Genomic DNA, 23897 nt, shown 5'->3' on the forward strand with positions numbered 1-23897 from the left:
GGACCGGCGGCGGCCGGGCGCGGCTCAACGGCCCGGGCCCTCGGGCCCCGCTGCCGTCACGCGCCGGCGGCAGCGTGAGTGGACGGGTCGGAGCCGCTGAGGGCCTGGCTTGACGGGACTGAGTCACACGGCCGGCGGTCACGGGGTGGCAGGCTCAGAGTAATCAATGCTAGCGGCTGGCAGTACTTACCGTACAGTACGCGGTACCGGCGTACGGTAGTGATTGACGCCGTACTACGGTACCGTCAAGTACGGTACGTAAATTAATCAAACTGAAATACTTACTTACAGTCACTGAGTACTGTGCGGCCGTCCTCGGAGCGCTCCAGGACTCCGGGGGGCCGGGGCCGGGACTCATCAGCCTGCCAGGTTGGGCGGCGCGCCGCTTCAATCAATGTGAAGCATCCAGGGCAGCATCCAGGGGGCTGGCTGAGTTGCCACCGTGACAGCCACTTAAAAGGCGAGTCACGAGGTGAACTCAGAAATGAAATTATAGAGAACAATCAACTTAGACACTCGGACATGATCACGCCGTGCCGGGTCCGGTCGGAGCGGCGAGTCTGTCAGGGAGCTGTCACGTGCGCTCAATTGACCCTGATGATTCTTTCATTTCAAGTTTGTCTCTTGTCAGCCGCTGCCGTGTCTTAAAAAAAAAACGGCAGGACAAGGACATGACTCCATGACTCCGATGGAAGGGTACCACCCTAGTCACTACCTGACCCCCCTCTTGCACCGGCAATGACACCCCCCCGAGCCCGACGGTCCATCGTTGTCAACCTTCAGCTATCACCGACGGCCCTTTAAGTGTGCCGCTTCCAATCTTTAACTCAGTCCACCCCTCCCTCTGACCTCCAGGACCCCCGTCCTGTAAGACCCGAACGAGCTCCCTAAAACCTCCTTTTACCATCGTTTTGGCAAAGGTAACCCTCACCCTACCCCTTGCGCTACCATTGCAAAAGTTTTCATGACCCCACCCTATACTTCATGCATTCTTGCCATCCAAGGACCCTCTCTCACAGTTCGTAGATCTACCCCCACCCCCTCCAACCACGGAAAGCTTGTTTGATGTACCCGTGACCAGTTGCCCTCTTCCTGCCACCCTCCACCCCCTCTTTGTCGTTGTAATGTACCCCACCCCCACGTGACGTCCGGACTGGGGATCAACGGCTCCTTCATGCAAACAGGTAAAATGCATTTTATCAATTTTTTTTGAGTTACCAGCAATAAATAATTTAAATCTCCGGTAGCGAAGGTTTATAAACTTAAATTTGTTTTAGTCAGCCCCACCTACACCCCTCAACTTCTTCAAAATCTTCTTTTTTCGCATACTTTTGTTACCCCACCCCTCTACATCACGTACTACCCACCTTTTTATCTTGATTGACCCCTTGTTTTACGGGTACTGGAGTTACAATCATGCTGTTGAGTAGGGTGGGTGATCATTGGCACACCACCCCTGGTTGACCGACATGGCCGCCCAATTGATGAGTAAAACATGAGTGCACTTATAAAAATTTACATACACCACCCCCATCGACCCCTTCCCGGCTTCGTCCCCACTCAACAACTCCTGCTTGCCCGCTCGCTCCCTGCTCCCTGCTCCCTGCTCCCTGCTCCTCTCCCTTGTACTGCACGTTGTCCTACCTCCATCTCGATTTTCTCTTTCCATCCTTCTGTCTGATTGCAAGCAGTACGTCGTTCGGCCCGCCGAAACGCGTGTTGATACGAATCGTGGGAGGTGATGTACTGATTGTGACAGTCAACGATGAGCCAGCATGAAGGGGCTGGTGCTGTAGATATCATCTAAGTGGATCTAGACAAGTCTACATCACATTCTTGGCGCTAGGTGAAGTTTGAATAGTTCAACCACAGAGCCCGACAGTCTTAAATGTTTGGATCTGCCCTCTATTTTCAGGATGACACCTGCTGCCTGATGTTGTGAGAAGAAATCGCACAGAGCGCGGCACAGGTTCACTCCAGCCTCCATGTCAGACAAGGCGCTCAGGGCAAAGTTGAGGAAGATCGAGGAAAGAGAGAGGAGCCGGCAGCTCCACCTTGCCCTCGATCCCCTCGTCCCGTGCACAGGTGAGTCACGATGTCCAGAAGGATGGAGGGAGCAGCAGCGGGTGACGTTGATCTCAGAGCGACCTGACGCCCCCCAGGGTGGGAGGAAACGAATCCTTCCCTCCGACCGATCCATCCCTGACCTGTACCAAGACACCATCGTGCACGTCAAAAGGATTCTTGCAAGACAGCAGAGCCTGGAAGGTTGCCGTACTCTCTTGAGCTGCTCCTGGGGTGCTGACCGTTCTCACAGCGCGCAAGTGCAGCTCTGCCAGCGCGTTGCAGCCAAGGCCGGATGAGGCAGGGGAGGGCCCCGAAGGCCTGTTGACTCCGGATATCCTGAGGCAGGGCCTCCTGTCCTGCAGACTGCGGGGGTTCGTGCAAGTCAGGCTGCCGGACTACGTTGTAGTCTGCATGAGCTATCAGATGCTGCAGTACTTCGAGCACTGTCCCTTCAAGGGACCTGTTGGGCAGCCTCTCTTTCACTTCATCCATCCTTGCGACGCTCCTTACATCGCAGCATGCGCGGAGGAACGTGGAGAGCAGCGGCATACGAGTGCGGACAAGGGAGTGGAGGAAGAAAATGTGATGGAAAAGGATATTGCGCATGCTTGTGTGCGAATGTTTACCTTCGGCAGCTCGGGCATCCGATGCCTCCCGTTTGCTGTCTCGTTCGATCGTTCCTGCTACCAGAACTGCTCCTCGTGCGTGCTGGAGTTCGAGCCGCTGGAGGAGGGGAGGGGGGACTGCGTGGTGGGCGGCAACAGACCATTCCAGGAGTTCGGGGGCGTCTTTGCCTTTGACGAGCTGAGATCGCATGATGGCGGCCGTCACGGGGCTCGAGCGGCGTGTGTTGAAGTCGAGGACGCGGTCTATGGGGCAGGAGGGGAGATGAAGAGCCTGGAGGCGCTGGACCTGGCCCGGCAGCTGTCCAGCTGCTTCGGGGTGAACGAGAAGAAGCTCCTGGTGCGCATGCTGCAGTTGACGCTCTCGATCGTGCGGGGGGAGAAGTTCCCCAAGTGGAACTTCCTGCGGTTTCGCCTCAGTCTCCCTTGCATCCTCGGACAACTCAAGACGGATTGGCAGCGGGGCCGACACAGCGAGCAAGTGGAGATGAACGGGAGGGACTCTTCATCACCTTCCTCCTCGTGCTCGTCAAAAGTCATCTTCCTCGTGCACGAGAGCGATGGATCTGCGAGCCTCTGCTTCTCGGAGTTCACCCTGGATGAGAGGAGGGAGCAAGGCAGTCTGCACGGCAGCAGGTTGTACAGGGTGAGCAAGGAGGAGCTCTACTGCTGTGGGATAGACCAACGGCGGAGGAGCTCCCAGCGGCTACCCGTGTACGAGCACTGGTGGAACGTAATGGAGGGCGAGACGTAAGGGGCGAATGAACAAGAACAAAAGGACACCCTTCCTTTGATATTAGATCAGGACTTCCTCCTCATCATCCGACTCGCTTGACAGCAGCTGCGCCCTCCGCGCTACCGCCCCGTCACATCCTGTCTCATCCAAATCCGCAAGATGCTCCTCCTCCTCCTCCTCCTCTCGGCTGCAAGCCTCAGCCATCCGCCGCCCCACCTCCACCAGCGCATCTCGCTCGGCCGATGATTCAGCAGCCACCCGGACAGTCTGAGAGCAAGTGAGCCAATGGAGTAGTTGACGGTGATGGGATGAGGGACAAGGAGCGGCAGCAGAGTAGGGGGTACGGAGAGGAAGGGAAGCGGGAGCAGGAGACGAGCGAAAGGAGGAGAGAGTCTGACCTTGAAGCAAGCGGTAACAGTGAATTCACAACTTCCATGCGGCTCAAACTTGGCGTCACGAAGGGACAGGAGCTGCTCCAACGGCGCCATGCCCATTATCTGCTGGACAGGGCTGAAGCCCAGGATGTAGTGACCCTCGTCCACCCTCTCCAGCACAAGAATCTGAGGGGAAGGTGAGCAAGGGAGAAGGTGAGCAAGGGAGTGAGGGAGAAGGAAGCGGAAGGAGAGCAGCAGCAACAACAGGAGAACACAAGGGCAGGATTCGAAACGATGCTCTGCGGGTAATTGACAGCAGCAAAGGGATCAGAGGGGCCGAGAAACCAACCTTGAGGTTCCACATCTTGTTGTGGAGGACTTCAACCACCGCTGAGACGCACTCCGAGGATGCCTCGTAGCTCCTCGTTCGCTCGTACGCATCCTTCCTCTCTCCAACCTTCCTCCCCCACCGCGCCTTCGGTTGACCCTCCCCGCCCTCCCTTGCTACCTGCTCCTCAACCTGATTTCTCTTGAGCTCCTCTTGCACGACTTCCTCCCCGGACAACGTCCCCGCGCTTCCTCCATCCTCCTCGCTCCGATGCAAGTCCTCTTGGTGTCTTTCCTTCATCGCCATGATCTTAGAGGTCGTGTTCGATTGCGACAGCAGGCGTTCGAGCAGGAACGGAGAGGTCAAGTCATCCCTGCGCGTCTCCGGGGGCTCGAAGAGCACGTCTCCCCAGCGATCGGGGAGCTCGTGCCAGGTCCGCACGTCCGAGTGGTGTCGAGCAAGGAGGAGCTCCTGCTCCAGGAAGAAGAGCTGCCGGGTGAAGTTGGGGTGCCGGACGATGAGCCTCGAGGGGCCGCGCAGCTGGAGGAGGTCGAAGGCATCGCGCGCGGCCATCTTGTGGTAGATCATGAGGTAACAGAGCGCGACGGTCGGGGAGCGGTTCATGCCCATGTTGCAGTGCACCAGCACGCTCTCCCCTCTCTCGACCCCCTCGTGCATGAAGCTCAGCACTGCCTTCAGCTCCGCTCGCCTCCTCCTCGCCTTGTCCAGGCAATGAGCCTCTGCCCTGACGCAGGCATACCCGAGGATGGGCTCCTCCAAGTTGTCTTCTACCTCGTAGAACATGCTGTTCATTGCGGGGAAGTCGTCGGGAGGGTCACGGGAGGAGGAGGGGAGGCACCGGACTGCCCGTCCATACAGGATCTTGTGATGAGCCAGCCATTCCTTGGAGGTGGCCCTCGCCCTGTCGGAGACGAAGAGCTTCCCTCCACCTGGCTCGAAGCGCATGATCAGCCCGATGGAGTCGGGTTTCCCCAGCTGAGAATCCAGCAGGCGCCTGAGGATGCTCTTGTTCTCCTCGGCCCCGAGGGGCTCGAGGGAGCTGATGGCGCAGGAGGAGGTGGAGCAGCCCATGAGGCGGCTGCTGACAGGGAGCGAGGCATCCATCGACTTGACTGCCTCCAGGGGCTGCATGCCGCACATGCTGATGCCGGCAAAGTCGGTCAAGTAGTCCGACGCCTCGGCAACTCTCTCCTCCGCCTGACGCAGCGTCTGCGACTGCCAGGAGGAGTCCCATGCCGGTCGCTCGCTGGCCATCTTTGCCATGGCCTTGTGCTTCGAGGCCTCGATCATCGACTGGGCGACATCTGCCACCGTCGCATTCTCACCCCCTACGAGCTGAACCCCGCAGACAGGCACCACGAGAGGAGTGTACTTCTCTGGGGTGCTGGGAGGGTTGTCGGCGACGAACCTTCGGAGTCCCTCGTCCTCAGCCTCCTCGCCATCATCTGCAGGAGGATGAAACCTTTCTGGAGCGCCATGATCGGGATTGTATCGCTTTGCTCTTCGGGATATGCATCTTGTCGCAGGAGGAATCGCAGCTTGCCGCATATCCTGCACAACAGACCTGGCAGATAATGAGTAGCAGGTCTCTCTCTCCTCATCAACTCTCTGTCTGCCTGTCTGTCTGTCTGTCTGTCTGTCTGTCTGTCTGTCTGTCTGCCTGCCTGCCTGCCTGCCTGCCTGCCTGCCTGCCTGCCTGCCTGCCTGCCTGCCTGCCTGCCTGCCTGCCTGCCTGCCTGCCTGCCTGCCTGCCTGCCTGCCTGCCTGCCTGCCTGCCTGCCTGCCTGCCTGCCTGCCTGCCTGCCTGCCTGCCTGCCTGCCTGCCTGCCTGTCTGTCTGTCTGTCTGTCTGTCTGTCTGTCTGTCTGGCTGGCTGGCTGGCTGTCTGTCTGTCTGTCTGTCTGTCTGTCTGTCTGTCTGTCTGTCTGTCTGTCTGTCTGTCTGTCTGTCTGTCTGTCTGTCTGTCTGTCTGTCTGTCTCCTCTTCCGCCTCTTCTCCTCCTCTTCTCTTCTTCTTCTTCTCCTCCTCTCCTCCTCTCCTCCTCTCTGCTCACCTCATCACCTCCCACTGCTCGTTGAGGGAGGACGAGAAGTTGGTGGACACGAACGAAGCCAAGGACATGACGACACCTCAAACTTTGAACTTTGAAAGTTTGAAGGTTGAAAGTTTGAAGATTGAAAGTTTCAAAACACGGAGAGGATGGATACTTCCACGGATACTTCTACGGATACTTCTACGGATACTTCTACGGATACTTCTACGGATACTGCATTTGTTTCAGAGGCGCGTGATGCTACGTTGCAGTCGGCGATGGCTGTCGGCTGCTCCGCCCTCGCGCGGCCTCTGCCTCCTCCTCCCTCCCTCCTCCTCTCTCTCTCCTACAGGCTCATCTCTTTCGCGCTCCTCCTCCTTCTACTCTACCTTGGCCCCGCTCCGGGTAACCGTCACCTCTCATCCCCGCTTGATGCACGGTGGAGCCCCGAGATGGTCAGGGTTCCATGCTCCCTCCTCCCTTGGCATTCGTGAGATGTGTTCCATGCCCAAAGAGACCGAGAAGTCGAGCCTGGGGGTCTCTGGCATCGACGTGGTGGCGGATTCGAACCCCTTCAACCATCAGGTGTCGGACGTCGGCCGAGTCTATCCTTTCGACAAGAAGGGGATCCTCAAGGTGATACCGGAGGGGCTGGCAGGCTATCTCCACAAGATCCTGTACGGGAAGCGAAGGAGAAATCCCCCTCCAGTCCCAGTCCGAGCCTGGTACGACAGGGTTCTCAAGGAGAAGCCCGGCATCGTGATCCGCAAGGAGTCGATGCAGATCATCAGCGCCCTCAAGTCCCTGGCCAAGTCCGGCATCCCCAAGGGCAACCCCCACATCGTGACTCCTGGATTCTTGTTGGACGGGGTCCCGGGCATAGGAAAGAGTGCAATCATCAACCACTGTGTGCACTGGGCGAGGGCGAGCAAAGAGTGGATTGTTGTGTTCATCCCTGAGGGGTCGCGATTGGTACGCGGCCTTGGGAAGTTCGAGAGGGGCGGCGATGACGATGAGCTTGGGAGCATCATCGTTCAACCAGAGTTTGGGAAGGAGATTCTGCAGCACCTCATTGCAGCCCACAGACCGATGCTCGACGAGTTGCCGTTGAAAGAAGACGCAAACGTGAAATGTTCCGAGGCCATCGACAAAGCCTTGGCATCGAAAGTTGCCAGGGATTCAGTGAAGGCGCTTTTTCAAGTGACATGCGTTCTATACCCATCTTTCCGCTCAGGTTTTCCTCACAGGTGATGGAAACTCTGAAGGAGCAAACAAAGTTCCCTGTCCTTGTTGCAGGTACTTGCTCTTGTCTTTCTCTCCTGGCTAAATTGCTTGCAAGTGGACGAGATCAATGCTCTTCAAGGGATCAGTTTTTACTATGACCATAACATGAAGCAGGCAAGACTTTGGTCTTGCTACTTCATACTTGCGCTGAATGTCGTGACAGATCCCGGCCAAGAATGTTGTGATCGCAGAGTTCTTTGGGAGGTTTTTGGATGCAGGGTACAAGGTGAGCATTTGCACAAGATTTTTGCTTGCGGCTCAAAGATGTTGCAGAGAGGGTTGGTGCTTGGTGCTGCCACTCGAACAGGTATCTTTCAGCACGTTCGCCTGCCGCCTTTCCACAAGAAGCCGATTCAGGTCTTTCTTTCTGGAGGAGGCTGGCGGTCAGCCTGAAGTAGATGTTGATAGGTTCCTGGCATGACACGAGATGAGATCAGAAACATGCTTACCTTCCAGCAGAATCAGAAGGAATTCTTCACTAAGGTGACTTGGAAGTGTTTCAGGCTTCTTAGCAGGCCGACTAATCCATCGTCCCCTCATGATAGATAACGGACGAACTTCTTGACTACCTTGTTTTCGTCACGTGCGTATCTTTGGGTGGGATTTCAGCTGGGGGTAACATGCGGGTTCCTCAGGGAAGGAAGGCCTTACGAAGTAGAGAAAATGGCTGCTTCCGAGTTATTTAATGTCGGGTTGAAGAACCTGCCTAAGAAGAAGCGAGTTGGTAAGTTCTTTGGAGAGTCGCCGGTCACACAGATCATCGGAGCAGACGTTGATTGAAAGCCCATCGGCTGTCGGGCTGAGCCCACCCTGTTCTCGGGCATAGTTTACCAGTGAAGTAAAACAGTATCCTCGATGCAAGAGTGTGGTTAAAATGACATCGAGATCTATTGACCGCCCGATGCCATCGATGTAATGTTGCTAATCTACTCTAGAGACAAGAACATCCCCCGCCATGTTTGTATCTCTGGCCCAAGGCCAGTAGCACGCTGCAAGGCGCCACCACCAACGAGTACAAAACCCATGTCAGAGAGTACTGTCTCGGCTTGGTGCAGAGTTCTCCATCTGGCAATGACTGGGTTTACTTCTGTGGAGCTCGTCCCTGGAAATCTGTTAGCAGCAGAAAGAGCATGAAAAAGCATTTCAGACCAGAGAACGAGAGATTTTCTTCTTCAGGCTCCTCCACCTGAGCACGTGTCAGCCTTCACTGAGGGACTTTCGGTTAAGTACGGGTGGTTTGTCCAAGACTTCTTCTTTGCTCCCAGTTGAAAAGTGCTCTCAACTTGTTGAATTTGTGCCTATCACCACGTCTCACTATCGCACGAATCTTGACCGATTCGACTTGACCTCTAGTGGTATGCAATCGTGAAAAAGATCCGAAGTGTTGGGAAACAAACTGTCCAAATATGGACACGCCTGGAAAACAGATTGGTCACGTAGAGAGATTTCTCAACCTTCTCAACCTTCTTCGTATGGTTTGGATCCAAATCGCAAATGTGTTTGTGCAACTTAGCCGCTTCCTCTCTTTCGTCCGTTTTGACGAGAAGCGAGCACTGATAACGAACATCAGATAAATACAGGAGTGGATGATAGAGACCTTGTGGTCTAAGGTTAAGATATGCTCTGGATCTGACTTCAGAACCTGTTTCGAACAAGTCAATCAGAAGGGCGTAGAGGAAGCATGAAAATCATACAGTGCTGTATAATATTCTTGCCTTTTCAAAGTCATTTAAAACCTGTGACTTGATAAGATCCATGATGATAAGACAGATAGGACAGATAGGATGACTCATACATTCTGATGAATCAATCCAAGCATCGCAATGCAGTTGTGGTATGTGCTTTTGTCACATTTCTCCCATTCGCTCTCTTCATTGTACCCATGCACCACCTCCTCGAAAAGAGCCTTTGATCTCTCGTAGTTGCGCATATCGTACAGAACAATGGCCAGATGGTAGACTGTCTTGTCATGCTGAGGGCGAACAACGATTGCTCGTTCAAACAACTCGCTCGCTTTCTCGAGATCCCCCCTTGAGTATGAAATCTTGGCCAAGTTAGTGAGGCACTCGTAATTCACCGGGTCCTTCTCCAGCACTTGAGAGTATATTCTTTCAGCTCCTTTGTCGTCTCTGCTCGTGTGCATAGCATGAGCCTTCTCCACAAGCGCATCAAGGTTCGCTAGCTCCTCCTCCGTCAGCTTGTCGTGCGGTTCAAAATCCGACCTGACTCTGTCCACCGTAGCCTGATCCACAGCCTTCGACTCGATGCGCTTTCTCAAAGTTGGCTCGTTAATCCCATGAGCAATCAGCCTTCTGAGGTCATTGCTGTCCTTCCCCTTCTTGTGCTTCGCCTTCTCCCTGGCAAGGTTGATAAACTCCGGCGGTCGGGCAGAGCTGTCAACTCGAGTTCTGCCCCTGATTGCGGCCGAGCCGGCACGGCTCGTCCGAGTGGGAGACGAGGTTCCACCTGCAGGCCCATGATCTGTGCCCTCATCTCCTAGAAGATGGCCCAGATTCTCAAGCGCCAGAGCGACTTGGTCCGGGCGCAACTGCCCGCTTTCCTCGGATGGCATGGCGTCTGGTTCCGATCGATGGTGGTCGCAACGGGGTTACGATGGGCCCTTTAACCAGTGAAGTGGGCAAGGATGCAAGGTTTGAATGCTATGACGCCCAATCAATTGAGTTCGCAGGAAAAACAAAGACGGGGTGAGCAATCCCTTCACACGGGAACGAACAGACCTAAACCTGAACCTGCGAGGACTTCCTCCTTTCCAGGTGTCTGAGCATGAACCAGCTCAGAAGCTCTCCTGTTGTCTTCCAACAACAGAGGTTTTGACTGTCGTCAGGCTACACTCACTTGTTTCTCATCGCTTCCTCGCCCTTCTTTTCCCCACAGCCTCGTGCTCCTGCCATCCCTGCCGAAGCTTGGGAGCCCGACTCCCACCCCCTCCCCAACCATGCCATTACTACCCCCCTCCCTTCTCGTCCTCAATTACCCTACCCTCCGTTTGTATTTGAACCTCCGCTAGCCATAACCCCTCCATTACCATTAACCAAGGACCCCACCAGTCAGAACTCGCTTGACCCCATGACCCACCTTACCGTCCCCATGATCATCATATGATTTGTACCCTACCTGTTTCGATACTTTACCACCCACCCACATAAATCTTCTACCCCACCCTTGCTTCCACCCCTCATTTCCCTATTGAATACCCCACAATCGCTATCTCCATTACACCCTCTTCCAACACCCACCCTCTAGTTGTACCCACCATGTGGTTGTCCACGCACAGGCAGACTACCCATGTTGGAATCACCCGAGGGTACCCCCTGTTTGTGTTTATATATACCCCTACCTCCTGCTTTTGTTCCTCCCCATCTCCACCACCCTGCATGTTCCAATACATTACCCATCCCTCAAATGTACCCCATTCACCCCTATCTCCTTCAGCCTTTACCCCCTCCCCCTTTTCCTGTTTGTACTCCCCTGGTGAGATTCCCAGGATTTTTACTCAAGTGTGTCCGGATCACCCCACCCCTACCCCCATTCCACCCCACCCTTACACCCAATGACTTGATGGCAAACCCTATGGTGCCACCCCTGTGTCTCGAGACAAGAACCCCACCTCAGGTCTCACGGACCCCTATTGACGAAAACGCTATACTAAGCAACTGGACCCGGTGGTACATCACCCCCACCCCTTTTTTCGGGGACGTGAACAGGCGACGACCCACGGGAAATCTGGGGAGCATCTCGAGGCTGTGGAGGGAGGGGTCAAATACCATAGGTAGGTAGGGGTAGAACATTGTGGGAGGCAACCGGGTGGTAGCGAGATCAAATTGTGGTATGAAGGAGGGGTGGTAAAAGGTGAAGGTTGAGATTTGATGATCGACCTCGCCGGTGGCACAGATTTGAATGTCGAGGAGGGTAGGGTACTTGAGGGGAAGGACCAAAACTGGGTAGGTGTGGGATGTTTTGGGGTAGTGTGATGAGAGAGGGACGGGTAGGAGGGAAGACTAGTCCCCAGACATTTGGAGGGTGGGTGGTTGAAACTAAGGGGGTACAGTCCTACAAAAGACAAGGAAATTTGGAGGTGAGGCTGAAAATAAAGGTTGGCTGCCAAGGGGTGGGGTACATTCATAGTGTTTGGGAGGGTGGACTGGGGCGGGGGTACTGATTGAGTGGCACGAAGAGCCGAGAATGCAGAGGAACCTGTGAAGGGGAAGAGGAAGGGGCAGGGGGGGCGACAGAGGAAGAGAACAACAGGAAGGATGAAGAAAACTTAGAGATAACGAGAAGACATGCAGTCGGCGGGGGGATAGTGGTGGTGGTGGGGGGTGGGGGGTAGGAATTCATCGAGGGAAACAGATTGGATGAAGGGCTTGGGTGAGGGTAGGAGCGAACGAGGATGAGGTACGTGAAGCTGGGATCGAAAGAATGAGGCAATCATTACTGTTGTGCAGCATGTGACTTGGACAGTTAACAAGAAGTAGAATTGAAGTTAACAAATAGTGCAGTTGATCCTGACTATTGATTAGATATCTTTAAGAACGTAGATGAGAATGTTTCGAGGGAGACACAGTTGAAGGGGCAAGCTTGAATAGTGTTGGGATCAAACAAGAAACCACGTCCTGTGAGTGTTGATATCTGAACAACAGGCCGAGGTTGCTATCGTGGTGATATGCTGAGCGCTCTTCTTCTCCAAGATCTGCAGGTTATGATCATGCGCTGAACGATTGAAGGGGCTGAATCTTGGCCTGTGTGCAGGAATCCACGACACCCCAACAGCCCACCACTTTCTGGAGCCTCCTCGGCGACGTCGATCGATCCTACTATATCCATTATCCTTGCGAACTTGGACCAGTTGCGACACCTCTTGGATATCGTCAACAGACCTGCCACGCTTACAACTCGCCTACAATCTCGTCTTGGACAGTACCTGAGGAGAACTAGACAGTTGCCCTGAGTGTCCTGACAACTATGAGAAAATACAATCTGTCTGAACTCCTTAGTTACACTGCGGACGTGATCGTTGGGCAGAGGAAAGCTCTCGATGTCAAGTCTGCACAACCTGTCGGACCCAAGGACGATCTTTCTAGTTTCAGTCAACTCATTCAGTTGTCGTTGTTCATGCTCGTTGCCCTCCTGCTGGCGGAATATATTGGCAAGCTCGTTGGCTCTATGGCAGGTCTTAAGAGGGGAAAGCTGAAACGATTTGCTTCTACTTTTTCTGAGCTGGTTTATTACACATTCTCAGTGTTCTGTCTCTCAAAGATCTGTTGGAGCAGCAAGTGGTTTTGGCCGTCTGGCTGGTCGGAGGTCATGTACGACGGACGGGTGCAGAACATCCCTGATTTGGAGGCATACACAGTACCTGCGGATCTCAAGTGCTTCTATCTCTTTGAGACTTCATATTATTTCAGCAGCTTCATGTTGTTGCTCGTGAGGAAGAAGAAGAAGGACTTCTTGCAGATGGCCTTCCATCACATCGTCACATCTTTGCTTCTTCTCCTGTCGTACAGCACTGGTTACATCAGGATTGGTGCCGTGGTTATGATCCTCCACAATGTTTTTGATCCATTCATGCTTGTTGCCAAGTGCACGCATTACATGAATGTTCCACTGGTCCCTGACATCGCCTTCGCATGCTGTACCATCACGTTTGCCGTGTCAAGGTTGTATTACTATCCCCTTTCAATCTACTTTGCTTGGATCGGGGTCTGTACGGGGAATACAACCTGTCCTGGAGGAGTGTGGGACAAGACCCCAGTGGAGTTTTCTTTGATTGGTCTCTTGGCGGCGCTGTTGCCTGTGCACTTGATCTGGTTCAAGATGATTTTGAAAGTGCTGCAAAGTGCGCTGCTGCAGGCGGGAGTAAAAGGAGATGTGAGGAGTGATTCGGAGGACGAGGACGAGCCAGCGCACAGCAAAGAGCACACCAAGGTCAAGAAGCGGCAATGAAGGATCCTTGAGACCGTATCTATATCATATTCGCAGGCAGTTGGGTTTTGTTGCCATGATTCATTGGCACGCGGATCGACAGTTTGGACAGTTTGGCTTGCTTTGAGGTCAACGAATAAAGCAGAGGCATCGGTCGTTTAGTCTGATTTCTCCCACTTGTCAAACTTGTCGAGCAGAGGGTCCCTGATGGTTCCGTCCAGCGTTCCTGCAAGCTCTCAACATCGCTGAAGAGGGAGAAACCACTTCCCCTCCTCCCCATTCCCTCCTTCCCTTCCCCTCCTTATCCTCCCCTCTCCGCATCCCTCACTATCCTTACCTCCTGAGAAGGCATCTTGTCCCGAGCTGGAAGAGAGCAGACGCCTGCGGGACAATGAGAAGGGAGCAAGCAAGTCCTTCCCCACTTGCGCAAGCCTTCGAAGTTGTTGATCCTGTCCTCCAGCTGTAGCTCAGGGTCAACAGGGCCTCAAGGTCAAGAGGGCAGGGCATCCGCTTACCGCATCCTTGTTGATCTTGACCTGCTGCTCACGGGCCTCCAGGTCCAGCAGGTCGCCCTGCAGCGCCTGCATCGCATCACGAGTGGTTTGCAGAGCTCTAGGGCAGCCAGAGGACCTGCAGCTTCTCTTGATCTCTCAGCTTTTCTGCCAAGTGGACTCTTGCCTGGTCCTCGTTGCCCTGCAGCCGGATGAGCGGAGGGAACCAGCACACGTCTCGTAACCTGCTCCAGCTGCTGGCGAGCTCGAGCCATGCTGGTGTCGATAGAGGCCTTCAGCGATCGAACTTGAGACTCTTGGGCAGGGGTGAGGAAGCAGCAGCCGTGTCATAGGGGGAACCTTTGCTGTCTCGAGCATCTACGATGATCCGAAGGGAGTCTTCGGTGTCACGTAGATCGATGATCTGACGACCCGCAAGAATGTCACTGAGTAACTTGAAGTTTGTCGTGAAGCACGATTCTCATTCCCAGCACTTCCACATCTCCATCATTATCATCATCATTCCTTCAACTCCTTCATCTCCATCATCATCTCCATCATCATCTCCATCATCATCTCCATCATCATCTCCATCATCCCCATCCTTCTCCTCTTCATCATCATCATCTCATTCACCAGCTGCTTGAGCAGCATGGCGCTTTCTTTGGTGAGCCCCAGCCCTGCATCGCATGCATCATCAAACTGCTGCTACACGAGCAGCAAGACTACTCTTGAGCTCCTCAGCTTGCGCGGCATCAGAGAGTCCTGTGCCTTTACCCAGCCAACCCCCGATCTGCCCGCCCAGCTCGTCAGTGTCTCCCTCCACCGTCACAGCATACCAGGGCCCCGAACGGCCCGGCCACCAGGGCCCCCACGAGAGCTCCGCCTGAAGGTCGAGAGGGTGAGTGTAGAACCCTCAGCAGCAGCCCAGCAGACCTGCCGCGCCTCGGAGGTTCGTCCCTGACCTGACGTCTGCTCCAGAGTCCACCCACCCCTTGGCGTCTCCCAGCTGAGGCATGTCAGAGGAGGTATCATCGTGCGGTGCCCCAACCTTGTCTCTTGCCAGCCTCCCGGCTCTCTTCCACATGTCGTCTACTTGCATTCGCAGCCTGCAGATCTCGGCCCTTGGAGCAGGCAATGATCATCATGGTGGATCGCCCCCCCCCCCCCCTTCAGGCTCGCTCCTCCCCACTTTCTCCCTCCATCCCTCGCTCTCCCCCCTCCAGCATCTTGCTGAATATCCTTCGTCTCCCTTGCCCTCTCTGGTACTGTCAGCCTAGTTGGCATTAAGAACCTCCCGTCCCTCCTCCTCCATCGCACTCCTCCTCCTCTCATCCTCCTCCTCTCATCCTCCTCCTCTCCTTCTCCTCTCCTTCTCCATCGCGTCCTCACCTTCTGCTCGTCTTGATCCCTGCATGCGCTCCAACATGAAAGCCGTCACATCTTCCTAAGAGCACCGCCGCCATGGCGACCACCAGGGCCACCCGCGGCTGAACCATGGCGAACTTTACGGCAAGGTCAGCAAAGACCGGCCCGCCTCAATTTCATTGGCCGCAGAAGATGCTTCGAACCAGGATGCGCTTCTGCGTGGCCATGGCAGTTCCGATGATCATGGCGACAGAAGGTGAGGATGGAGGAGGATACAGAGACCATGGAGACGAGCAGAAGGGAGGAGGAGACGAGCAGCCTGAGTAGTAGTAGTAGTACTAGGATGAGGAGGAGGAGGCGGAATGGGGGGCTGGGATCTGGAGGCTGCTTATGAGTCCTGGGGCATGGGGGCAGGGGATCAGAGGAGCGGTGAGAGGAGATAGTAGCGAGCTCTATGCTTAGATGTCTTACTCCTGATATCCAGGCTTCATGTTGTCGAGCCCAACCAACTGGAGCGTGCGGAGGCATCACGGCGTCAGGGCAATGTCGGGCATGGCAGGAGGAGGTTCGGAAAGCAAACGAGCTCTGTGCATCCTGGCAGAGGTGAGGGAGGAGGAGGGAGGGAGAGGTGAACGAGGAGGAGGGAGGGAGAGGTGAACGAGGAGGAGGGAGGGAGAGGTGAACGAGGAGGAGGGAGGGAGAGGTGAGGGAGGAGGAGCTGGGGATAGTCTGATGCTGGTCGAAGGGGTTCGAAGAGCTGGAGGCCGTCGCTCCCATCGACATCCTTCGGCGGGCGAACATCGAGGTCACCGTTGCTTCCCTCTCGCAAGATCGCCTGGTCAAGGGCCGCAATGGCATCTCAGGTGGAACAACTGACGTCTTGTCCTGCTCTCCTCACCTCCTCCTCAGTCATGGCGGACGTCGACCTGGACGCGGCGCTCAGCACCTCCTCCTACGACGCCATCATCGTCCCCGGTGGCCCCCCGGCCGTCCCCTCGATCGGAACCCTCAAGAAGGACAAGCGTGTGCTTGAGCTCTTGCAGCAGCAAATGAGCGCTGGCCGCGTCGTCAGCGCCATCTGCGCTGCTCCCTCCGTCCTCCACGAGGCCGGCGTGCTCGAGGGCAAGAAGTACACCGCCCACTTCTCCGTGGTGCGTTCTCCTTCCCCTCCCCACCCCGCCTCTGCTTGCTGCCCAGCTCACTGTAGTGTGTCGCAGGAGAGCGTCGTGCCCAAGCTGGACAAGAGCTCGGCTGTGGTGGTGGATGGGAACTTGATCACGTCACAGGGAGCAGGGACAGGAACGCAGTTCGGGTTGGCGCTCGTGGAGAAGCTCAAGGACAAGGTGTGGAGGGGAGGAGGGGGAGAAGGAGGGAGAGGCGATGACTTGCTACTCACAGGCTACAGCGGACGAGATCGCCGCTTCAATCTGCTGGAAGGGATAAGAATGGAGGGAGGAGGAGGAGGAGGAGGAGAAGGAGGAGGAGGAGGAGGACTAGAAGGGAAGCGTCTTCTTGGGGAAGAACTTCTGCTTGAGGTTCACGTAGTAGAATTTCCAGTGTGTCCATCCCATCTGTCTTGGGTGTCAGCGCTACCTGCCCCTTACACTCTCCTCCTCCTCCTCCTCCTCCTTCCCTTCAACCCCTCACTCGCATTGTTGTGCTCTCACCTGCTCAGCAATGGCCTCGAGCTCGGACACAATCTTCTTCGACGGAGGCCCCTCGTTGCTCTTCATCACCTGCCCTCCTGGTCATCACTCCCTCCTTCTGCTCCTCCCTCAACGCCCCTTCCTCTCCGAGTCTCCTGCCCCAACTCCCTCCCTGTCTCCGTCTCCCTCCTCCCCAACCTTCAGCAGGTCCTCTAGGGCTCCTCCCGCGCGTCCTTGTCGCCGCTTGACAGCTGACGTGATACTCGTGTACCGCACCTGCGCACGTTCTCGGTGAGGGGAAGGGGAACGGGAGCGGAGGAGAACGAGAGGAGTGAAGGGAGGAGGAGAGAGGAGAAGAAAGAGAAGCAGGGGTTGTGGGGGGAGGGTCGAACCAGCTGCTCGAACTTCTGATCGCTAGCCGTCCACTGGTTCAGGTTCTCAAGGTTCTCCTGCATGAGGCTCAGAGGCCTGAAGGGATCAGGTCAACCACCTTGAGAAAGTCGGCAGGGGACTTGTCTTGACATCCCGCAAGCGCAAGGTCGACGTCCTTGGATGAGCGTGAGTGTGCCGAGAGTAGCAGTTGAGGGGAAGGGAGCAGGAGCAGGAAGATCAGGGGGAAGCAGGAGGAGAACGGGCAGCCCAGAAGGAGCTAGCTGGAGCTGAAGCAGTCCGGAAGCAGGCGGCAGGAAGAGGTGTTTGAGGATTGTTGGAGAGGGTTGAGGACACGGAGAAGTTTGACGAGACGAAGAGGGTTGAGGAGACGAAGAGGGTTGAGGAGAAGGGCGGGGAGGGGCGGAGGAATTCACCGGCATGAGCTCCGCAGAAGGAGCAGGAAGCAGAAGCTCTTGAAACCTCTCGAGGCGACACAGAAGAGCATCGATCAAGATCTCCTTCAGCTTGTCCATCTCCTTGCACTTCTCCTACATCCCCTCCCTTCAGCCCAGCACACAGCAGGGTAGCGGCAGGGTGAGGAAAGGGGAAGGGAAGATGACGGGGTGGGTTGAGGGTTCAAACGATTCGAGTGAGAGCAGCTGCTGAAAGTAGAACGAGCGAACAAGGGGAGGAAACAAAGGAGGAGGAGGAGGAGGAGGAGGAGGAGGAGGAGGAGGAGGAGAAAGAGGAGGGAGCAAGGAAGAGGAGGCAGGAGGAGACCTTGCTCTCAGGGTCGTCCTTGACTTGCTTCAGCCCATAGTGCGCCGCCAACTCCTTCTGGTCGACCGAGTCCAGGACCCAGTTGGTGGCCTCGATGGCTTCAAGGCACCTTGACTTTCTCTGCTGCTCTGCCTCGGCACTGTCTCCCTCCACATCCCTCTTGGAGAGGATCTCCTTCAGAACCTGCACGTTCTTGGGGTTCTGCAAGTGACAGTGAGGAGGGGAGGGAGAGGGTGAAGAGGCAGAAGAGATATTTCACCTCAGCTCGGAGCTCCTTGGCCAGGGCCTCGAACTCGCTCGGCATCTTGTCCTCCCTGAGGGACTTGAGAACCTTGATCTTGGCCTCCAGCATCTGCTCGGCCTGCCGCTCCTCCGGCGTCTTCTTCTTGGAGCTTTCGTCCTTGTCCTGCTCCTCCTTGCTCTCTTCGGGGGGCAGCAGGACCTGGACCCTGCACGCGTTCTTCACCTCCCCGCACGCGATCGAGCCCAGCAGGACGTCGCCTGGCTTTCCTCCTGCGACCTTGTCGGAGGGGCCCGTGAAGAAGACCCTAACTCGCTCCCCGCGCGTCAGGGTCTTCTTGCTCAACTTTTCCCCGTTGGTGATGGCGGCGCCGTAGGAGGCGAAGGCTCTGCACGAGAGCTCTTTGGCGAGCGCGAAGTCCAGGCAGAGGACGAGGCTCTTGAGGCTGTCGAGCAAGGACTTGCTGTCGTGCCGCAGCTGCAGGCGCAGGGAGTACTTGCCCTTGGGCAACGAGACGTCGTAGGTGTGCAGGCCATCCCCGGACCCCATGAGCTGAGAGTTGGAGTCGAAGATCATCCAGAGCTGCGAGTCCAGGGGGGAGTCGTAGAGGACCTCGAACATGCTCGCGCGGGGGGTGACCTTGACCGCCTCCTTCTCCGTCTGCTCGAAGCTGTAGGAGAGCTCCATCTCGTAGATCTGCCGGTTGTTGGGCAGAAGGTCCCTCTCCGGCGACCGGACGTTGATGGAGGACTTGGTGGGCCGGAGGAGCTTGCGGAGGTGCGTGAGCTTGGAGGAGAGGGAGATCGTCTCGCTCCTCAGAGGGGCAGACAGGAAGAGACTGACGGGCTCGGCCGACCCGATGGCGAGCACCTCGGACGAGACCTCGACGCCGTGGAAGACGATCTCGATGTCCACCTCCACCTCCCCGATGCTCGCCCACCACTTGCACATGCAGACCTCCAGCGTCACTCCGCCCCGCACGCTCACCCGCTCCGTCACGTTGGTGAAGGGCTTCAGCCGCAGGTACTTGTCGAGCTCCGATGGGTTGCGAGAGGTGACGGGGGAGGAAGGGAGAACCTGGAGGCAGTGGAGGACGAGCATGTGGTTGCCTTCCAGCTGCTTCGGCTTCACGGTGAACTCTGCCCACGTAGCCCCACGGGGAACGGAGAGGAAGTGACGGTCAAGAGTTCCAGGCAGGTAGCGCTGAGCAGGCAGGGAGAGCGAGAAGTCGCCAGGAGGGATGGTCATCGGCTTGATCACCGTCACGGGGAAGCGGAAGATCGGTCCCAGGGAAGGACATTCAGAGTCGAAGCCGAGGATCTCGCAGAAGTGAGCTCCGGTGGGGAGGGAGGAGGGGTCGACTCGAGCCTCGAAGCCCTTCCCCGAAGCGTTGAGCATCAAGAAGTTGGGGACCTCGCACCATGAGGCGGTCGACTTGACCGAGACCTTGACCTCAAAGGCGACCTTCTGCCTGTTGTCGCACTCGTCGTGGAACTTTGGGCTGGCAAAGAGGTTGGCCGCAAAGACCTCGGAGACTTCGGAGAGGTCTCGGAGGTACAAACCCCTCGCGTCATCCCTTGCAGGCACTACCACGTCGATAGGAACGTCAAATGCAACCGAACGATTCTGATGTGCCTTGAAGTGCTGGAATGCCTTGTCGACCTGGAGCAGACCAGGTCCAAGAGCCCAGGGCTCGATCCCCTCCACCTTGAGGGCTGAGTTCTGGATGACCCGCCGGATGCTCGCCGGCGTCCACGATGCCGCACCCGAGAGCAGGGCGGAGAGGATGAGAGCGAGGCCTCCACAGCAGTTGGGCGAGGACATGGACGTGCCGTTCATGAGCTGCTTCCCTTGCAGCGTCCACGTCGGCACTGGTGCGATCGCTCCTCCTGGAGCACAGATGGTGACGCCAAGGTTTCCGTCGGGGGAGGGGCCGCGGGAGGACCAGGTGTAGTTGGTGGAAGCGAGAGTCTCCCGCAGCGAGTACTCCACCTCCATCATCCCGGGTGAAACGAAGGCCCCGACGCTGATGAAGGAGGAGGACATGCAGGCTGGAGCCCCGACGGTCGACAGGGCTGGGCCGTTGTTGCCCGCGGAGCAGACGAAGATGATGCCATGCTTGTTCACGAACTCGTTGATCAGCTCCGGCACGCGCCCGCTCTTGTCGTGCACGAAGCTCTCCCCATAGCTCAGGTTGATCAGTTGACACCCGTTGTCCTTGGCCACCTTCAACGCGCGGATCAGGCTGGTTCCAGTCTCCATCGATCCCAGGCGCGAGTCTCCGATCTTGCACGACACGATCTGAGCGCCGGGAGCGATGCCGTTGAGTTTCGGGTCATCAGGGAAGTTGGCGGCCACGATGCCTGGGAGAATGAAGAGACGGGTGGTCAGAAGGACGGAGGGAGGGCGAGACATCAAGGCTCAGAAGGGAAGGGCGAACGGCTCACCTGCGACGTGCGTGCCGTGGGAGCCAGCTTCGCAGACGATGGACAGGAGGTCGCCCTCTTGGAAGATGCCAACACAGACGTTGAGCAGGACAGAATGGTCCCTTACCCCCCTCACTGAGGACAGGGTGACAAACTCCCGCTCCTCCCTGAAGGTGGCCAGCGCCTTCACCTCCTGCAGATCCCCGCTCTCCTGGAAGTCGATGAGCGCTCGCCACCTCTCGCCGTCTGAGTAGACGACGCAGTCGAAGGCAGGCCCCGGATCCGAATACTGCTCCATCGCCTCCTTGAGCGCGTCCACCACCTGCTCCAGGTCCTTGCGCTCCTTCTTCTCCTTGTCATTGGGTGACTTGTGGCTCTTCTCCCACTCTCTGAGCGCCGCCTGGGCCGCCGCGACGGCCTCCTGCTGCTTCACCAGGAAGGACTCCTTCCTCTCCTCCTTGACCCTCTTGACCAGAGGGCGCGGGAACAACTCGTACGCCCTCTTCAACCCAAGATGAAACTTCCCTGACGGGCATGTCCGGCTCCCCAAGTTGAGCGTCCTCCCTGAAAGGCCCGTGATCGTGGTCTCGCCCTCCTTCAGCTCGACGACCTCGCTGGTGTCGACGTCTCCGCTCCCCGTGCAGTCCACCACGTCAATCATTTTGGGTCTCCTGCCGCACTCCAGTCAACCACCCCAACTAGCTCTCGTCTGCGCACCCGTCGGAGGTGACGAGCAGGCCTGCGGCGCCGGGGTCGACCCCCGTGTCGAAGATCGCCACCTTGATGCCTCTCCCGTCCCATTCGGCTGCACTCACCCGCTCAGCTCCGATTCACACCAGCACAGGGTCACTCACGATGCTCCTCGATGAACTTGGAGGCCTCTGTCTCAGCCTTGGGGAGGATTCCTTCCTTGGGGAAGGGAAGCGCTTCGACGTCCATCACTGCCAGCCACGAGGTCAATATGTCCTGCTGCAAGGAGCTCGCTTCCAACAGAATGGACCAAGTGAGCTATGGTTTTGTCTGAGTGAAATGAACGTGCATAGTCTGGAAATCACATGTTCTTCCTACCCACCTAATCCATGTATCATTCTTCAGCTTCGTCTACCCTGCTCGAATCATTGATTTTGCCTCTGAGTCTCCTCCCCCTCCCCTCTCCCCTCCTCTCTTCTCTCTTCTCTCTTCCCCCCCCTCTCTCTCCCTCCTTTCACTTCTCTCTCACACGCTCCCTCCCTCCCTCCCTCCTCCCTCCTCCCTCTCCCCTCTCTCCTCCTCTCTCCTCCTCTTCCCTCCCCTCCTCCCATTATCTCTTCTATTTCCCTCCCTCTCTCCTCTCCCTCCATCCTATTCCCAGCATTACTATCCCTGTGACGAATCGGCCTTGAGTCTCGTCAGTTACCCACCGTTGCGTGCAGGTTCGATCCGTAACCGTTGTAACTGTTCCCCTTTGCGGCCCAACCAGATTCTTGATGGCTCAACTAGCGGGGGACGTGAAGAGGAGTCGAGGGGTGGACATGGCAGAGGGAGGGAGGGAAAGAAGAGACGCGAGGAAGAGCAGGCGGAGTGGAGGAGGAGCAGACAAGATGAGGAGAAGGGATGAAGGAGACGGGAGGAGCAGGGGAGGAAGCCGAGGGCGGGAGGAGGAGGAACCGACCAGGACTACGGGGAGAGTAGCAAGAGATCTAGATTGAGGTCAGGGATACGAAGCCAAGAGAGTTGGGAATGTGAAGTTTTCCATGTGTTCTGACAGAGGAAGGAAAGTTCAAGGTTAGTAGACACGAGTAGTGTCGAGGTTCCTTCAGCGCCACTTCGCCTTGGCATGCTAGGGTGGTCCCATGACCTGGGCCCAAGTTCAACGGTAGAGTCTGACGGCAGGACATGAACAGCACGAGTCTGTGACCGACCCTTGATCGTGACACGCTCCTTCCTCTCAGGTGCATCTGCCAGCATGAGGATAGTGAGCCTGCTGCCTTCCGCCACTGAGATCCTGGCCCTCATCGGCGCCAAGGACATGCTGGTGGGCCGCAGCCATGAGTGCGACTTCCCTCCAGAGATCCTGAAGCTGCCGACCGTGACCAACTCCCAGCTTGTCTTCCAGAGCTCTGCTCAGATCGACCAGGCCGTGCGGGAGTCCTCCAAGGCGGGGATAGACCTCTACGCTGTGGACGCGGACCTGCTGACGGCACTGAAGCCGGACCTGATCATAACCCAGGGCCTGTGCAGTGTGTGCTCCATCGATGGGACCAAGGTCCATCAGATCGTGAGGCGCATGGAGGTCCGTCCCAAGATCCTCGAGCTCAGTCCCAACACGCTGGAAGACGTTTTGCAGAACGTGGAGCAGGTCGGGGAGGCTGTGGGGCTGACAGATCGCGCTGCCGACGTGAAGCTCTACCTCAAGAAGCGAATAGAACTGGCGACGAAGACAGCAGAAGAAGGGAGGAAGAAGAGTGTCCATCCAGTCAACGTCGCCTTCCTTGAGTGGCTGAACCCCTTGTATATTGGGGGGCACTGGACACCGCAGCTGATAGAGATGGCAGGAGGCGAGCAGAAGCTGCACAACACAGCGAGGCAGAAGGAGGTGGGATTCAAGTCCTATGCCATCTCGCAGGAGGCAGTCACTCAGTCCGATCCTGACGCGATCATCATCGCCCCTTGCGGCCTAGACCTCGGTGCGACTGAGACTGAGATCGCGAACCTGGTGCATGACCAAGACTCCGAGTGGTCGCGATGGTTCTGCGAGCTCAGAGCTGTGAAGGGGAAGCGCGTGGCTCTGGTGGACGGCAGTCAAATGTTCAACCGTCCCGGCCCGCGACTTGTCGATGCTCTCGAGTGGTTGTCCTCCTTCCTCTACCCCGACGCTCAGCAGCTCAATCCCATCCGAAGCAGGTGAGGAATCTGCTGCCTCTCCTCTCTCAGATTCCGTGCAGTCGCTTTCCCTGGAAGGTGATGGAGCTCGCCAACCTGCCCAAGAAAGCTTGTCTCGCAACCTCGTCAGGCGACAAGGAGCAGCGAGATTCGCGTTCAGATCGGTACTCCTCGCCAGGTGTTGGGCACGCACAAGGTTGGAGCTTTCCTCTCGAGTGACTGTCTTGCAGTTGGAGGGTTTGGGCAGGACATTGAAGACTGTCACCGGCTGGCGATGGAGGTCTGAAGTTCAGTTCCCTGCTCA

The 23897-nt window shown here is 56.7% G+C and overlaps 9 protein-coding genes across 9 annotated transcripts; 5 read left to right on the forward strand and 4 right to left on the reverse strand.

Annotated features, from left to right (window-relative positions):
• Window positions 1-1985: 1985 nt before the first annotated feature.
• Window positions 1986-3444, forward strand: GUITHDRAFT_99919 (hypothetical protein; the record flags this gene model as incomplete). The annotated part of the gene is made up of 3 exons (XM_005841363.1): window positions 1986-2085; window positions 2143-2268; window positions 2318-3444. 3 exons carry the CDS (start codon window positions 1986-1988, stop codon window positions 3442-3444), a joined length of 1353 nt encoding a protein of 450 aa, XP_005841420.1.
• Window positions 3445-3486: 42 nt separating this feature from the next.
• GUITHDRAFT_132171 (hypothetical protein) lies at window positions 3487-6269 on the reverse strand (the record flags this gene model as incomplete). The annotated part of the gene is made up of 4 exons (XM_005841364.1): window positions 3487-3693; window positions 3825-3986; window positions 4150-5713; window positions 6202-6269. 4 exons carry the CDS (start codon window positions 6267-6269, stop codon window positions 3487-3489), a joined length of 2001 nt encoding a protein of 666 aa, XP_005841421.1.
• A 153-nt stretch (window positions 6270-6422) lies between these two features.
• Window positions 6423-8319, forward strand: GUITHDRAFT_150014 (hypothetical protein). The gene is made up of 8 exons (XM_005841365.1): window positions 6423-7380; window positions 7428-7476; window positions 7520-7578; window positions 7628-7690; window positions 7738-7821; window positions 7873-7947; window positions 8010-8045; window positions 8098-8319. The coding sequence occupies exons 1-8, from the start codon at window positions 6439-6441 to the stop codon at window positions 8242-8244; spliced, it is 1455 nt and encodes a 484-aa protein (XP_005841422.1). The 5' UTR covers window positions 6423-6438; the 3' UTR covers window positions 8245-8319.
• A 16-nt stretch (window positions 8320-8335) lies between these two features.
• GUITHDRAFT_160669 (hypothetical protein) lies at window positions 8336-10036 on the reverse strand (the record flags this gene model as incomplete). The annotated part of the gene is made up of 7 exons (XM_005841366.1): window positions 8336-8566; window positions 8614-8650; window positions 8812-8880; window positions 8928-9017; window positions 9062-9106; window positions 9159-9200; window positions 9260-10036. 7 exons carry the CDS (start codon window positions 10034-10036, stop codon window positions 8391-8393), a joined length of 1236 nt encoding a protein of 411 aa, XP_005841423.1. The 3' UTR covers window positions 8336-8390.
• A 2411-nt stretch (window positions 10037-12447) lies between these two features.
• On the forward strand, window positions 12448-13428 carry GUITHDRAFT_99923 (hypothetical protein; the record flags this gene model as incomplete). The annotated part of the gene is made up of 1 exon (XM_005841367.1): window positions 12448-13428. One exon carries the CDS (start codon window positions 12448-12450, stop codon window positions 13426-13428), a length of 981 nt encoding a protein of 326 aa, XP_005841424.1.
• Window positions 13429-13565: 137 nt separating this feature from the next.
• GUITHDRAFT_99924 (hypothetical protein) lies at window positions 13566-15493 on the reverse strand (the record flags this gene model as incomplete). Its single annotated transcript, XM_005841368.1, has 14 exons — window positions 13566-13633; window positions 13745-13788; window positions 13830-13867; window positions 13923-13988; window positions 14038-14100; window positions 14144-14214; window positions 14259-14322; window positions 14535-14578; window positions 14628-14691; window positions 14738-14784; window positions 14835-14907; window positions 14950-15022; window positions 15291-15403; window positions 15470-15493. 14 exons carry the CDS (start codon window positions 15491-15493, stop codon window positions 13566-13568), a joined length of 852 nt encoding a protein of 283 aa, XP_005841425.1.
• GUITHDRAFT_91652 (hypothetical protein) lies at window positions 15458-16735 on the forward strand (the record flags this gene model as incomplete). The annotated part of the gene is made up of 6 exons (XM_005841369.1): window positions 15458-15522; window positions 15751-15869; window positions 16012-16129; window positions 16176-16417; window positions 16484-16605; window positions 16661-16735. Coding segments are annotated over 6 exons (715 nt in total), but the record flags the coding sequence as incomplete, so codon positions are not given.
• A 24-nt stretch (window positions 16736-16759) lies between these two features.
• Window positions 16760-21670, reverse strand: GUITHDRAFT_99926 (tripeptidyl peptidase II; the record flags this gene model as incomplete). Its single annotated transcript, XM_005841370.1, has 11 exons — window positions 16760-16837; window positions 16934-17002; window positions 17111-17188; window positions 17305-17361; window positions 17403-17459; window positions 17719-17832; window positions 18065-18265; window positions 18324-20668; window positions 20753-21402; window positions 21449-21536; window positions 21586-21670. The coding sequence occupies 11 exons, from the start codon at window positions 21668-21670 to the stop codon at window positions 16760-16762; spliced, it is 3822 nt and encodes a 1273-aa protein (XP_005841427.1).
• A 1006-nt stretch (window positions 21671-22676) lies between these two features.
• GUITHDRAFT_63314 (hypothetical protein) lies at window positions 22677-23618 on the forward strand (the record flags this gene model as incomplete). Its single annotated transcript, XM_005841371.1, has 1 exon — window positions 22677-23618. The coding sequence occupies one exon, from the start codon at window positions 22677-22679 to the stop codon at window positions 23616-23618; it is 942 nt and encodes a 313-aa protein (XP_005841428.1).
• Between the last annotated feature and the right edge of the window lie 279 nt (window positions 23619-23897).

The sequence above is a fragment of the Guillardia theta genome (assembly GCF_000315625.1).
Source record: "Guillardia theta CCMP2712 unplaced genomic scaffold GUITHscaffold_3, whole genome shotgun sequence".
Lineage (NCBI taxonomy): Eukaryota > Cryptophyceae > Pyrenomonadales > Geminigeraceae > Guillardia > Guillardia theta.